Source organism: Gymnodraco acuticeps, unplaced genomic scaffold (assembly GCF_902827175.1).
Source record: "Gymnodraco acuticeps unplaced genomic scaffold, fGymAcu1.1, whole genome shotgun sequence".
Classification (NCBI taxonomy): domain Eukaryota; kingdom Metazoa; phylum Chordata; class Actinopteri; order Perciformes; family Bathydraconidae; genus Gymnodraco; species Gymnodraco acuticeps.
Genome location: NW_022989858.1, coordinates 40,102 through 56,923, shown reverse-complemented (window position 1 = coordinate 56,923; position 16,822 = coordinate 40,102). Strand labels below are relative to the sequence as shown.

Genomic DNA, 16,822 nt, shown 5'->3' with positions numbered 1-16,822 from the left:
GTTATTTTGCCGCATTGTGGAAGGCAGTAAGTTGCACAGTTGTATCTCCAGAAAAGGGGTTGAAATATCCCAAACCCCACAACAACACAACTTACTACCTCAACACAGCGCAGCTACAGACACACGCCAGCAGAAGAACACCAGCTCAATTAAACCAATGTCATCTTGGAGCAGTGCTGGTCAACCGATGGCAACAGAGGCTTCAGTCACCGTGGCAACTGAAAGCAAGATTCTGAGAGGCTGCCGACGGTCTCCATCGTGGAGGTGATGGTTTAGGTTGCCGTGAGAAAGAGAGTAGGCTGTATAGTTATCTCCCAGATCTGGTGTGATCCTAAAACTATACAAACTACTACCTCATCCCACAGCTCCCCCTTCTTATCTGGAGACAAAAATCATTCCAATATATTTACAGCAAAATAAATCTGTCCCCCGTTGTCTAGTAGTCATTTATTTCGATCCTTATTTTTCTAAAAGAATGCACATGGGAATGAATAATAAGCATGAGAGGGATAGTCGTGGATGCGGCAGCCACAAAACATATGTTAGCAGCTTAAAACAAATATCTATATTAATTTGAGTCTGAAACTGTAAGGTAAAGCAGTGGAAATATTATAATAAAACTCAGACGTGGAATGATATCCTTTATACATGCACTCATTAAAAGCCACCAGACTTCATTAACATACATTAACATGTTACCAAGCAGAATGTGCAGGGTTTGTCTACCAGTGCTCTGATTGGTTAGTTTGAGTAATTGTGTGATTTTGGTGAATCCGAACGTACCCCTTTGAACACCAAAGTCAAACAACAAACTCACTAATGAAGATAAAAGGTAGATTAGCGGATCCTGTGTTTCACAAAGTTAAATTACCTGTTCTGGTAATGGAGTCTGGTGGCCTCCAAGAAAGAGAAAGAATGCCTTTAATTGCCTGTGAGAAAGGGCTGTCTTCAAGTAAAGCAGTACAAATATTCGTTTTTTTTGTTGTTTTAATTGGATGACATGTTTTTTTCTAATGCCCCCACCCACAGCAGTACATTGCTCTGCTCTTTCTGGTTCTCCAAACTGGGGGCGTGCCGACCACCATACATCAACTATTGAGAAGTAATCATAAAACTTCTCCTTAAAATGATCAGAACTAGGCCTTTAAAAACCCAATTCTAATGTCTCTATTTCACTATACTAAGGCTATACAAAGCAGAACAAAACCACACGTTTCACACTATAATTAGTCTTCTATTACGTATTTAGACTTTGTATTGAAATATGCAGTGAACTACACATTATGTATTCCTCGTCTTAACCATTATACAAGTTAACCTCTTTTACAGATTAACAGCTTTCACATTTGTCCCTTCCCTTCATGTATTTAACATTCCTACTCACCTCAATTCACACTGGCTCTATTATTCCAAACCATAAAATACACATTTTGCTTTTTACATTATCCGTGCAGTTTCTTGCCAATTTCTGTTAAAAGATATCTGACAAGGAGGACAGCAGTGAAAGATTAAAGATTTTAGAGAACAGAAAAGGAGACCAATCCTTCAGAAAAATGTTAAGCCTACTTCTCAAGACGCTTCCTCTCCTTGAGAAGGGTCTCCAGTGGCAGACCTAGGGGACAAAAACAACATAAAACATGCTATAAAAAGGTGCAGGACATGACGAGCTGGCCTCACCACCAACGCACATCCAGCCGCAATCAATGAGCCGCCGCTAACACGGTCTGCTGGTAGCTAGTACCCTCAATCAGGTGAGGCTAACAGGCTAAACCTGGACACCTTCATAGCCTTACAAGCTCTTTAGCTGCTTAGCAAATAAACATGTATTAACATTAACAATACATATATTAAATTAGTAAGAATTAAAACCCTGTTGCAGAGTGGTTAGTTTAGCTTTTAAATGCAGCAGAAGCCCAGGAAGTCAGCTAGCCCGCTAAGCTAGCCCAACAGTGTTAACTAGCTGACAGCTAACAGGAATTGGCGGTTCTCGAGCTCCCGGTCCTCCCGGTCCTCCCGCCCCGCTGTCACATCCTCCGGTCCCGCTTCCTCCTGCTGCTGCTGCCGGGGTTCCTGTGCTGGTTCGTCTGGATCAGCACCAGTTATCGATGTGAGGCTCGCAGCGGACGTTACTCGTACACGGTACCGACATTTCTGAGCAGAAGTATCGCAGCGAAATGTTTCGATGCCTCGCTTCACCACGCCAACAATCACGTGACCAACCCCTGAAAACGAGGCCTAGTGACGTCACGATTGTGTCAGAGAGATTTTTTTTTTTTTGTATTCAATAAAATAAAAATGATGCAATAAAAATAACAGGGGTTTAAAATAATAATAATAATGATAGTTAGAATAATAGGGATTGTATACAACTTTATATAGGACTTTATTTAGAATGAAGAAATATATATATTTTAATATATTTATTTTTTAAAACTAAATACAGATAGAAACTAAATTAATATAGATATAAAATAGAACTAAAACAACTATAGAACCGAAGGATACACAAATTAAGTCAATTTTAATATAAATATTATTATTCATATATTATTATTTAAAATGTTAGGCATAGATAATAATTGTATTCAATATAATAATAATAATAGAGTGTATACACTATATATAGAAACATAAATAAAGTACATTTTAATTAAAAAAAGGGTTGGGGTTAAAACACTAGGAATAGAGAAGTAACAAAAATAATATATTGTAAGGAGCAAAGACTAAAAAAACAAGGATATAGAACAAAGCACATTTTTTAAATGGAAAGTACGGTACTTGAGTAAATATAGTTGTAACCTTCCACCAATGACATTTAGTAATATTTTTGAATGAAGGACTTTGACTTGTTCTGTAGTATTATGTGTGGTAGTGATACTTTAAGTGCGGTAAAGGACATGACTTCTTCCATCACTATTTTTAAAGATATTCATAAAATTCACAATTATCAAATCAGTTTACACGCAATTAAAATGATTGCTATAGTTATGGAATAAAAGAAATGCAGCAATCATACTGAAGTCCAATGTTTTCAAGCTTTCATAAACAAAGCTTAAAAGGTAGGGTAGGTAAGAATGGAGAAACCAGCTCGAGTGCGCTAGAATTTGAAAATACTCAACAGAAAAAAATCTGCCCCTTCTTTCAGACTTCCTTACAGAGCCCCTCCTCCAACACACACGAACCATAGACACGAACGCACACATGACCAATGAGGGCACGAGATAAGTTTGTGCACAGATAGAAGGCTGACAGGCAGGTAGGCCATCCAGTTATTTTAGCCGGGCCGGCTCAGATGATTGGTCGTGCTTTTTACAGCGCCACGGCTTTCACAGATGACATTTTGTATGTATTTGTTGTCAAATCATTGAATATATTCATTGCTATCGGGACGTTAAGAGCATTCCATGGAATATAACACAAAGTGTTTCTGAAGTGAATTACCTACCCCATCTTTAAGTACCTGCACATTTAAACATATTTCATACAAAAAGACACTAGACTCCAGAAATACTTTTTTTACTAAAAGAATAAATTTTATTTCAGCACTGTAAGTCATTTCCCAACCAGTACAAACATGACTGCCATCTTTGTCTCTTTCTGAACCTTTCTTCCCCTCCCTCTGTGAGATCAGACCACCAACAGCCAGACAAAATAAAAAAAAAGCTTTCTTTTTTCTCATCTTTCCACAAACAGTCCGGTGCTTCCATAATGCTAACAATGATGACAAATTATACCGACCATAATTATAACAGCAATAATGATGATAATATTTCTAGAACAATAATATTATGGATAAATGTAACCCTTTTCGTTGCACATGTAGTTTTGGGTGGATACTGTAGTACATGCATTGGTACATTTGTGGCTAAGGGCCCAATCGTGACAAAACAAAAAATAGCCAATAATGATCAGCTTGGGACTCCATTGGAGGGGGGGGGGCGGGGTTATACTGGAGCTTGGGGGCTGTTGAGGGAGGGTTTGGCAGTGTAGAGAGAGACAGACATATAGGGACCTTTATTCAATCAGGACAAAATGCTGTGAGAACCCTGCAAATAGATCAGAACAGGTACAACACAGCCGATGACCCCTTTCCACATTCTGTATGACAGACAATAACACTGTTTGACTTCTACAATACAACATAGCACACTTATATTCTTCTGGGACTTTTGGTTCTCTTCAACATTGTCGAGCTCCTCAAGAGGCGCTCCCATTTGTGTCGGCTGTGAGGCAAGATGCCTTTAGTATCCGCTGGACAACTCTTATCAGTCAGAGAGGGTGAATTTTCCTCATGACACTTCGGCTGAGAGCAGGAAATTGATCAGAAATGCATTGAATTGATTGTTTCTGATGTCATGTTCTCAATTAACTCATTCATAGTTGAATGAATAACATTAAAAAAAAAAAAAAAAAAAAAAAAGTTTCACAATTTCCATGCAAAAAGTCATGAACAAATCCACGTGGCAACTAAGAAATACTTTCAATTAATATGCCCTTCCTTTGTTGCTTTTGTCTTAATGTTAGAATAAATAAATAAAAGGCCTGTTAAGAAAATGCTTGGAATTTTTGCTCCAACATTTGATCTAAATGAACAAAATGGTGGTATATAGTTGCAGATTTGTTCATAGATTAACCTCTAATCTATGAATTAACTTCACCAAGGAAATGTTTTCAGATTAGTTTCTTTGTACACAGGTTTACAAAAATTAATAATGATCCTGAAACTTGGTGAAAGGGTGTAGTATGGGTCTTAGAATACGATTGTGGATCTTAACAATCATAAATGATTTCTTAGTTGCACTTCACATTTCATGCCATGTATTTAGATGCTAAATAATCTCAGATTTGTGTTTTGAGGAAAATCCAGCCACATTCAGAATATCCATGCCCACGTGTGAAGAGACTCAGATCAGCAAAAAGTTGCCCTTTCAATCCGAGTCTGGGCAGTTAAAGGCAAGTTTGAGAGAGCACAACAATAACATGTGAGAAATGCTAAAGTGGGCGCCAAAACCCCAGCGTGACTGAAAGCATATCTGCCAGATGTTGTTCCTTTTTTCGTGTATTAGTGTTGATCTGAGCGTGTGCAAGCAGCCTGAATGAACACAGCCTGAATTCAGTCAATGAAGAAGTTACAAAAAGGCGTGAGCGAGCAACAGGAGGGGTGATTTGACCCACAATGCCTAAAACCTGCCCACTCGCTCACTCACTGTCGAACAAAAACTTCCTTCCTTTCCCTGTCTGTCTGCGTCTCCACGAAAACCACGGTGTTTAAAAAACACCGTTACCTCACAGACTTGTCAGATAAATCACACGTGCTGTAATGTCATTATATAAATCATACTCATCGGAAAACTTGTTACTCGGGGGTAAACCGTCGATGCCGGGGAGCGTGAGGGGCTATGGGGGGATTTATATGGAGTAGAGGGGATGCTAGGTGTACTTTGGTTCTCAGGTGTTTACAAGAGATGTTACGCTGCTTTGTGCAAGTTCAGCTTAGATTGATAATGAGTCGACCACGAAATAGTTTTCAGGGATATTATGAGGATCATAACATAGTGCAGACGACAATTTTAATTTCGAAAACGGGCAATATTTACTTACGTACATAATAAACGGTGGTCTAAAGATGCCATATAAAATACAGGTAAGGAAAATCGCAATCATTACAGTTCAAATCTCTAGGTTGGCTAAGCGTATTTCAGTACTAACTGAAGCAATGGTAGAAGGATTAGATTAGAAGATGTAATAACATTAAAAATAGTAAGAAAAAACACATTTGCACAATTGAATAAAACCGTTTTGATTTTTTTTTTCAGATTTTTTTTTCCAGACTCTGGCTAGATACATACAGAAACTGATTATCAACGTTAATATAACCTTTACTGTTAGTTGGGTTGATTAAGGGGCGGGGCAGCCCAAAGAGAAAAAACAGCCAATAGAAACGGTCCTAAAAGGGGCTAAAAGGAGAGGCAGAGAGGGAGGCGATAAGAGTGAAAGAGAGAACTGAAGAACCGGACAGGAGGGGTAACCTGTGTGGAAAATGGGTGTGTTGGTTTTGTGTTACTGCAGATTTAAATCAGTGGCCATGTTGTGTGTGTGTGTGTGTGTGTGTGTGTGTGTATGCATGTAGACTACAAGGAAGATTAGGGGGCATTAAAGAGAAGTGAATGAACCTTTTATGGGGGAGTAGGAGGAGGGGGCGAGAAAAAGTGTAATAGCAGGGGGGGGCGGGGGGTTAGGATAACAAGCATAAAAATCACTGATCAAATATCTATCGAACTAAAACAGACAAGGACGAGAGGGACACTACATCATGTATTGTGTTGACTTTATTTTATCCATACTAGCTACTGTGTAACTCAGGGTTTAACATCTATGTATGTGTGTGTTGTGTGGTAATATGTGTGCTTGTGTGTGTAAGTGTGTGTATATATGGTTGTGTTTGTCATGGCATGTATTTTTAAATCCGTCCATGCAAACTTGAAAATGTGGGATATTTTTTTTTTTATAAGACTCAGTAGAATGTGTTACCAAAAAATGCTCTCTGATGAACTGAAGAGCACTCCACTGGGAACTGAAACTGCACAAAATCACTTCAGCACAAAAGCAGAGAGAATGCCGCTGGTAACAAATGCAACTGAATACCTGTATGTGTGTGTTTTGTTTAAATGTATATGTGTGTGTGGCGTTTCTGGTATCTGGCGAGCGAATCGAGAGGGCATCGTATACCAGATCACGCTCTGGCTCGCCGCAGAAAAGCCATCTTCTAACAATGTACTGTTGCGATACACATATTTGTACTAATGTCAAAAGTTGAAAAGCAGTTAAGTATATGACTCCTAGTAATTCTAGACTTAGTATTTTTCGGCCAGTGGAGCTATATTCTCTAGCCTAGTCTTGGTGTCTGTGTTATTACAGTCCTGTGTTCAGCCTGACGCCGTTACCTACTCTTAACCTATGAACACCTACAGCACTCGAACTCTTAATCCCTACCAATAAACGGCTAGCGGGTCCGAAACCTTGGATTGCATTTGGTGTTGGTGTAAGAGACGGCGGCGCGGCCCAGCCTTGTGATGGCGAGCGTAGGCCTACGACTCGCGGCTGGGTCAACGGTCATGGTTGAGTTCATAAACTGAGGGGATGTCTGACGCGACTACATTAACACTTACAGATATAGTCAGGGTTTTTTCCTTCAAAACGGCATTTCGTAAGAGCTTCTTTTCCATGTCAATTGTGTGGCACACGATAGAGCACAAGTCATCAACATAGTAAGAAAATAAGGTGCTTCTTTGTTGACTTGCCTTTTTTTAACATAGTGAGCTCATTTCAACCTCTCCAAGTACGTTTATAGAGAGTTACAATGATCATGGCCAGCATCTCTCAGGCAGTATCTGTCGGTGTACTGCTTTTTACATTTTGCAGTTGTGCTACCGGCTATTGGTAAATTGTATTTCCGTAGTCAGATGAAATCTACTATGGGGGACACATCTCATTCTCTACAAACATAAGTGCTCTAATAAAACAATTCAATATCTTAGAAGTCTCAGATTGTTGAGCGGCCCTCTGGGGGTCCGCCATGAGGCCTCCCTCTCTCCCGTCATGTGATCCGACCCATAAAGCCTCGCCGTGTTTTCAGGCCGAGGTGCTTCAGGGCAGGGAAGTGCTTTCTGCTGGTCTAAAGTGACACACCAGAGCGCTGCGGCTCATGGTGTTGGGCTATCGTAATGACAACCGTAACTCAATCACCACCTGAGTGGGTGGGGGGGGGGGCTCTTTGAGGATTTGTCACTCGCCACACCCCTTTTATATCACTGGCTGCCTCAGTAGGCTGGCCTTTCTTAAAATACACTTTGGAAATAACTTTTTTTTTAGAAATCTGAAAAGATTCCTAAGGACCCTCGACGCGGAACATCAGGAGTCCTTTTTCAGCTTAATTGCAAAGTTTTATGTCTGAACGTGCGAGGCCAGTCTGCGGGGAACTCCGCCTGGCAGCAGTTACCCAAACCCTCACCGTTCATATCCATCTTTTGTCTGGCAGCATTATTCTTTTATTTTTTGGCCTTAAACTCCAGAACGTGCCTCAGAGTTTTATCATTTCTTTCTCACCTGGTAGAAGACTATCCAGTGTGGTTTAAACTTCTTTTTTTCCAAACAAAGTGCCTCTTTGTCTGAAACCACTCAGTTCACATTCTGATGTCTCTCAAATACATCTCTACCTTTATATGTAGTTCTACAAGTCATAATGATTTACTTAGGGGCGGGGTACACCCCTCTCAGACGGTCAATTAACCGGTATAGGGGTTTGTTCAAATGTATCATATTTAAATACAACATTAAGTGCTTCCGTTTGGGTAATACAATCAAAGCTTTGGGAGTAAAGGACAAGGGGCATGGGAGGATAATATTATAATGCACTTTTTTTTTGGAGGAGCGGGGTTATATCTTTTATACTTTAGGGCTTAAGGTGCATAAATGCGGGGGGGCTCAAAGCACAGCTAAGCACTGGGCTATGCTACATTGGTCAAAGTAAGATATCACGCCAATACCATGGTGGTGCAGAAGTGCTCCTGTGATAGATAACCAATCAATCAATAAAAGGGGTTATTTGCTAGTAAGTATACCAACGTTGTGAGTACGGGGGGGGCGGGGGGTCACTGCACAGAAGAATGGTACTATCACTTTGTTAAAATCTTACTCACATACCTAGAATTCATGTAAGATAAATCTCACATGAGACGGCTATGGCAACAAACCAACCATCAAACACGCCAACACTGACCATGGCGCCCAGGCCTAGATGCTGTAACCATGGAAACCACATCCAATCTGTCACCCTAAACCGCATGCTTAACATCTGTGTGCAGAGATTCAAACAATGGGACCATTAAAAACACAAAATAAGACATTTTAACTGTACAGATACCCATACTTTAAGGGAGAGGGGGTGGCTTTTTTTAAGTGCTTGGTTGTAATGGGGGTGGGCTTAAGCTTATTTTACTCTTGAGTGCAGGAGGGAGGCATTTAGGATTTTTGAGGGGCGGGGCGCTTACAGACTCATGGAGAAAACCTCTCTTTGTAAAACAATGTAAAACCACATGAAAAACTTAACAGGAAGTAACAGCTAACTGCCGCTGAGCGTCACATGGAGCAGGGGGGGGGTGGGGGCGAGGGGGGGGCCTCGCTGCACCTCCTGCTCCATGTGACGCTGCACAGCTAGCAGGGCAGGGCTACAAAAACAGGGGAAGGCAGTCAAACACAGAACTCTCTCAGAGCAATGCATCCTGGGAGAGGACGCTGTCACTCCTCCTTCTGTAGCGCTCCGTCTGACGGGCAGTCGTCAAGGCAAAAGGGGGCCTCCACTTCCACCCCATCTGATTGGTTGTCTCTGGCTAAGGCACATGGGATTGGCTGGGCCAGGGGGGCCAGCTCCAGGGGGGGGCCGATGGCTGCAGCGCTGCCATTCAGCTGCTGAGGCGCAGCCTCTGGAGAGCCGGCCGCCTCCTCGGAGGGCTTTGGGGGGCTGCTGGAGGGGGGGGGGAGGCGACGTCTGCAGGGCGATAGGCAGACAGAATATTAACAGAGGAGCAGCAGGACAGATGCAACGTGATAAAGAGGGACATTATAGCTGTGATTGATATTCAGGTAGGGAAAAGTACAATAAGAGGTGGGGTTGTATGAGGTCAAGAAATGATGGTGATGAATGAATTGTCAATAAATACGGTAGATCTACTGTTTTATTTGGACTGTGGCAGCAGCTAAATATAATTTAGATGTTGAAAAAGTCTATATTTTCACCACTGTACCTTGTTGTAAGACATCTTAATCTGACAGGGAAGTAAAACTGTTATCTATTCACTCTTCAAAGCCGGTAGACTCCTTTGTCAAAATCTATTATTTAGGACACCGGAGTTGCCAGTCTACCGCTGCCTTGATCAGTTAGTTTGCTTGTTGCATCCAAACTTAAACGTGCGAAAGTCACACGATAACACAAACTATGAGACTAGTCGCAGCAGCGGTAAACCAGCATCTCCTGAATTCTGCACAGAAACATTACTGTTTCTATCAAAGGACTCCCGTGGCAGAGGCCTGCATAGGGGCAACATAAGCTGAGAAAACAGTCTGTACTATATAGCAATACATTGCTTAGCTTATATACTATTATACACCGACAATGAATACTTTACTCGTACAACAGCACTTCAAAAAATCTCAACTATCGGTCTAAAGATCTTAAAGAGAGAGAGAGTAAAAGTGTAGTGGTTCTTACCTGTGATCTGTTGGTAGGCGTCTTTTTCACCACCCTTGGTTTAGCTGGAATCTCTTTACCTCTCCTGTGATCAAGAAACAGAACGAGGAGTATAACTAGTCTGATTTAGGGTTTAATCTCACCAGCGTTAAATTGCTCATTGTCGCCATCAGTAATTAACAGCCCATATTAATGTAATCACTATAACTCAGTCTTTTATGTACGAACTTTGAATCCAGTCATAATGACGGCATACAGAGCAGGGCTCGCAATTAACGATGTCCCGATGTCCCGGGGACCATAACAATTCCTACTGGGACACAAATCTATCTTGTCTGGGACTATTTCGGGACAGTGAAACAAAAATTCAAAGTAAACTTCAAAATGGGTGTTATTTGCAAAGTCATTGGGCGTCAAATCATAGAATGCATTCTACGTCATCCACTCTGCTGCTGACTGCTGCTAGACTCGCGCCAAGGCAACGGTCACGACAGTTAAAAGAAGTAGAAAGAAATGCTGAGGTGGTTGAATAAACAGCCCCCTGATGCAAGCCCCAATTCTGCCGACTCCCGAAACGAAAACATCCCAAGTCCTGGTCATGGTCATGATGCAGCGTCTTCCACTGTGGTAAGTTAGTTGTCTTAAGTGTCAATGTTAGCTAGCGCTAACTAACGCTAACAACTGAAGTGTGCCTTACAATGCATACAAACGTCCTAAAATGCGGTGTCATGTTCTTTTGAAGTTTGTGAAAATGATGTGAAATACAGTTGATCAGAATAAGAGGTGTAGCCGATCATTTTTGTATTTTCTTTGTCAGCCAGTCAGTGACCAGGCTAGAATCTTTAGCTGCAAAAACGTAAGGCATTTAATCATTTAGCTTTTCATATGTTTTTAGTGTTTTAGTGTTTTTGGGTCAAGAACGTCAGTCAGATTGGGAGACGATTAGAAAGGGGGTCGCAAGGTAATTTTAGTTTGTCAATCAACTCTGGTATGAGAATAATGTGTCATGTTAAGAGAGAGTAATGTTCCAGTTGTTTTTGTGCCTAGGGGGGGGGGGGGGGGGGTGGGTGAATGAGTGAAGATCGAAGATCAATTTATATTCCTATAGTACTACTGACTTGTGAGGATAACTTGTAATTAGAACTGAAAACAGATACATTTATTAAACTGTATTATGGAACTTCTGTTTTTTTATTATCATTCATTCCACTTTTATTGCCAGATGGAGGGTTCCGATCATAAAACAGAGAGACCATACAGCCATACCATATCGAATTGAAAAATACAAGTCAGAATTCTTCAATGTTGACATGACAATGATAAATTAGTCTGGATATTGAGAAACAATAGAAAAACATGTCTTAAAACAACTCTCTTCCCTTCTACTCTAGGAGAGGCAACAGATCAGACTAATATTCATATGTTTAAAAGAACAAGTATTTTAAACTTACATGGTGGACAAAACTATGGTGTGATGATTAAGTGACAAAAAAGTATCAAATGATATGTATTCTGCATAATTGGGGGGGCGACGATACAAATTTAAATTTGGGACACTGCTGGTTATATCCGGGACAATACAAAGTAGAATTCGGGACAGTTGTGGGACACTGAGGAAAAGAGTTAATTTCGAGCCCTGATACAGAGTATAAAAGTGTTTATAAAAGGAATATGCTTGTGGCCGACTGATCTACCGAGATTATAAGAACAGAGAAAATCCAGCTCTACAATAACTTGTCAGTTGTTAGGTGTATGAAGGATCCTCATGTTACTCACCCTCTCCCTGCTCCCACTGACACCACCTGCATGTTGAAGCCCCCTCTCCCACGGACTGGTTTGTTCCCGGCCCACTGGCCGACGACCATGCCAGCGATCTCCAGTTTCCCTCCCTGGGGGGGGATTGACTGAAGGCCTGAAGAAAGAAGAAAAGTGACTACTGATACTTTTCTTATTGTAGGGAATTAAATAAGAAACTATAGCGTTGTCAACATTCTATAAAACATGTATACATGACCTACTAACTAATACTCGATAGTACTGTATGTTGTTTTGCAGTAAGCAGTGTTTCCCACAGAATTTGATTCTATTTGTGGGGGCACCGCAAGAAAATACATGCGAGTTCATGGCTACTGTAGACAACGTTCGTGTTGCTGTGTTGCGTTGTTAATGAGTGAGACACACCGGAGTTGAGGATCTGTGGGGTTATTCTCCCAAAAATATAATTTACAAATTAGGCATTTAGCAGACGCCTCATTCCAAAGCGACTTAGTGACCAATTACAGGGACATGGAGTAACTGAGGGCTAAGTGCCTTACTCAAGGGCACACTAGTAGTGGTGTTCCAGGCGGGATTTGAACTCGCAACCTTCCGATCATCAGCCCACCTCACTATCCATTAGACCACCAACATTTTTTTTTTTTTTAAATAATATATTTTTTTTATGAGATCCATTTGTGGCGACGATATTTAATTGTGGCGGGAATATGTAAGGCTTTATATTAACATGTCGTTTTATAATACACGTGCTCCAGCTGTAACGAGTTTTCAGCTTTCATCCTCTTCCTTTATGCATTGCATTGAAGTAGAGCCATCAATAGCACGCTTTTCAATGTTCTCACTTTTGCATTCTTAAAAAGCTGCTAAGAACTGGTTTCTAGTACTACATTTGGTTCAAAATCAAGATCATTATAAATCTATGAAAAGGACAAAGTATGTAAAAAAAAAAAAAAGGAGGCATCTGTGTACCTGGGAAGGCTCTTGGTCTGTGCTGGGCGGGGTAGTGAGGATGGTGTGGGTGATGATGATGAGGCATGCCCATGGGGCGAGGTGGGTAGAGGGGAGGCATGGGGTAGAAAGGGGGCACCATGGAAGCAGGGAGGAAGGGAGGAGGTGGAAGAGGAGGGGGAGGAGGAGGAGGGCGGGACAGGTTGATGCCCTCGAGGATTGCCTGACGCATCTTCTCCACCTTGGACACCAGCTCCTCCTGCAGAGCACAGACACATGTGAGAAGTTATTGCTGTTAACGCACCACAAAGCTGAAGTGGAAATGTCTGTTCCCCAGACAGCCGGTAGCAGAGTGTCATTTGATTCTTCATATTAACATGTTCCCTGTGAGAAGCATTTAGCAAGTGAAGGACGTTCACAGTAACCGACAGCAGTCACATTCTTCCAGTTAAACATTTATTAAGTTCATCAATAATGTAAGATTATTAACGTTTTAGTTTTGAATCAGTACATTCAGTGTTTGGACCAAGTTACTCCTGAAAAATAAGGATGCCTAAATTGAAACGGCTTCAGCTGATTTGACAATATGCAAGATATTCATGTTTTAAATGTTAGTATCAAATTGGACTGGGAACCGGCCACTACACAAAGTCATTCAAATGCTTTATGAACTACATTTCTGTATTTAATGTACTTACTTTGGACTTGCACATAGAAATGTATATATATATATATATTTATTTGTATTAGTCTTCACTCACATATGTATATATGTAATCTTAACTTCTACGTGCTTTATCAGGGTCTAAGCAGGAATCCTGAAGTCAAATGTAAAACCTTTTAAGACCTTTTTTAAGACCCTTTCCATACATTTTAAGACTTGGAGTTTTAACCGGTTACATTGGCAACACACTTCACCTCACATTGACTATATACAGTATGGATTGTCCTTCCTCCTTATCTTCCAACCATTTGGACGCTAACTTGCATTTCCCCATAACGATGTTGTTTAACAACCGGCGTAAACGGACCTTCGCTCGCTATCAAGGAGTGAGCGTGCGATGTCCTGTTCAGAGGCAAGGCAAGTTTATTTATAGAGCACTTTTCTGTACGCGACAATTCAAAGTGCTTTACAAAACAAATTAAAATACTTTTTAGGAATAAATACATTAAAAACACATTATACAATTTTACAACAGACATTACAAAGCAAAGATAATAAAAATTAAAATAAACACCACAGGTAAACAATACATGTTTAAAAGGCATACTGTCGTTCGAATATGATCATCTCAATTAAAAGCAGCGGCAAAGAGATATGTCTCGATTTAAAAATAGTGAGCGTTTCTGCGGACGTGCATGATTTGGGTAGTTTGTTCCAGAGTGTCGGGCATAACAGCTAAATGCTGCCTCTCCATGTTTTGTTTTTACTCTCGGAGCCGATAGCAGACCCGTCCCAGCAGACCTGAGGCACCTTGATGGCTCGTAATTATGCAGGAGTTCAACAATATACTTTGGTCCTAAACCATGTAATGATTTAAAAACTAGCAATATTACTTTAAAATCAATTCTTTGGCCGACTGGAAGCCAATGTAGAGATTTCAGAACCGGACTGATGTGATCCACTCTTTTAGTGTTAGTGAGGACACGTGCAGCAGCGTTCTGGATCAGCTGCAGTTTTCTGATGGATTTTTTTTGTGAGCCCTGTGAAGACACTATTGCAGTAGTCGAGTCTACTGAAAATAAAAGCATGGACAAGCTTTTCTAAGTCCTGTTGTGACATTAGTTTTTTAATCCTCGATATAGTCTTCAGGTGATAATAAGCAGACCTAATGACTGTTGTAATGTGGCTGTTGAAATTCAGGTCTGAGTCCATCACTACACCCAGATTTCTGGCTTTATTAGTGGTTTTGTAATCTGCTGACTGAAGCTCTGCGATTACTTTTAATCGGTCCTTCTTTGCTCCAAAAACAATGATCTCAGTTTTTTGTTTGTTCAGTTGGAGAAAGTTCTGAGTCATCCAGTCAGTGATGTGCTCAATGCACTTGCTCAGTGTTCTAAATCGGAGAACAGTCTCCTGGTAATAAATCTGGGTGTCGTCTGCATAGATGTGACAACTTAGATTGCTCTTTTTAATAATTTCAGCGAGAGGTAGCATATAAATATTAAAAAGCAAAGGTCCTAAGATGGAGCCTTGAGGAACCCCGCATGACATATTTGTCAAAGTTGATGTGTAGTTGCCTATTGAGACAACGTTTTTTCTGTCCTTTAAGTAGGTACTAAACCAATTTAGAGCTGTTCCTGAAACTCCAACCCAGGACGTCAAATCCAACGGGATGCCATAAATAAACTACACAGAATCACACTACACACCTACGCAATGATTACATTCAGGCACACTGTAGAATACAACCTCTTTGGACAATTTATATACTTATTGAAAACAATTTACAAAATGTAACACCTTGGAAAATGCCGTTTAATACTTTTTAATAGCCTTCATTTTCGCTAAATTGATTTATCAACTTTTAATACTTTTTAAGACCCCGCGGACCCCCTGTTTATCTAATTTTACCTTTATTTTAATTCATACTGCACCTTATAAGTTATTCTCATTAATCTTGTGTGAACACTTGCATGTCCTCTGGGTTTCATTCTCATTATTGCTGTTGCTGCTCTGACGATTTCCCAACAGTGATTAATAAAGCGTGATCTTCTCTTTATTCACTTGTAATTTCATTAAAAACACACACATCCATCATGTCCTCTGTTTATTGCTGCCACACGATTACATAACCGTACCTGTCCCTCGCACATGTCCAGCAGGGCAGCCCGGTCCCGAGCGGCTCGGGCCAGTTTGCTCTGAAACAGTTTGCCGTCAAAGAAGCCCCACGGGCAGCAGTGTTCCCATGGCAACGGCTGGCCGCACACATCATTGATGAACAGCGCTGTGTCAACGCCGGCCATGAAGAGGGAAGCCAGCTGCACGCCGCGGGAATCCACCTTCTCCACCTAAAAGGATAACACACACACATTTAAATTGTTTAACTGCAGACGAGTGGCCGAACATTTCAAAGTGATAACAGTTCTGAGAACCTTGAGATCTGGCACTCAGGAGATGTTGTATGTAGCCTGTATAATGCAAATCCCTGAGGCTAGGCTCAAAAGAGGGAATTAACCTCATGCAACTAAAATGTTATCAACTCAAAGCGCTGAATCTTACTTTCAAATAACTTTAGAAAATCTAAAATACATAGCTCTCTTTTTTTTCACAACCAGAAGATGGATTATCAGTAGTTTATCTTTTGACATCACGAAAAATACTAAATACATAAATTACAAACAGAATCATCAATGATTTTGAGGAGTGGGGTCTCACCTTGAGCTCCTGGAGCTGGTCCGGTTCGTAGAGCTGGCTGGAAACAGCCTGAGCCAGAAAGGCATCTAGCTCGTGTCTCTGGAGGATCCTTCCACCAGGCCACTGCATCATATACCTGAGAGAGAGGCAAGACAAGGCTCTCTTTAGAGCAGGAGCACAGAGATACAGGGCACAGATGTCTACAGTCATCACTCCATATGCAGGTGCAAAGCTTTACTATATAAGAATGGAAATTGTGCCCCATGACATGATATCACAGTCAACACGGAAACCAGATAACCCTTACATTTTCTGAAGATAATTGTTGGAATCGTTGCTTTAAAAGTTACTCAAGCTATTGGTTGATTATTAAATTCTTGTAGATGGATGGATGGTATTATCATTCAGTCTGAAGTGCACTGGGAAAGAGCTGAACTAAACTCTTCAAATACACATAGTCAGTGTTTGGCTGTTTAGGTGCTCCTGCCAATCTC

General features: G+C 40.9%; 1 protein-coding gene across 1 annotated transcript in view; it reads right to left on the bottom strand.

The window, feature by feature from the left end:
- Positions 1 to 3,508: 3,508 nt before the first annotated feature.
- The window catches only part of fam120c (family with sequence similarity 120C), a 31,698-nt gene continuing 18,384 nt past the window's right edge, over positions 3,509 to 16,822 (bottom strand). The window contains 7 exon segments of the mRNA XM_034240230.1: positions 3,509 to 9,537; positions 9,539 to 9,547; positions 10,268 to 10,331; positions 12,023 to 12,158; positions 12,992 to 13,229; positions 15,773 to 15,982; positions 16,350 to 16,464. Coding sequence (XP_034096121.1) covers positions 9,298 to 9,537; positions 9,539 to 9,547; positions 10,268 to 10,331; positions 12,023 to 12,158; positions 12,992 to 13,229; positions 15,773 to 15,982; positions 16,350 to 16,464 — 1,012 coding nt within the window. The 3' untranslated portion in view covers positions 3,509 to 9,297.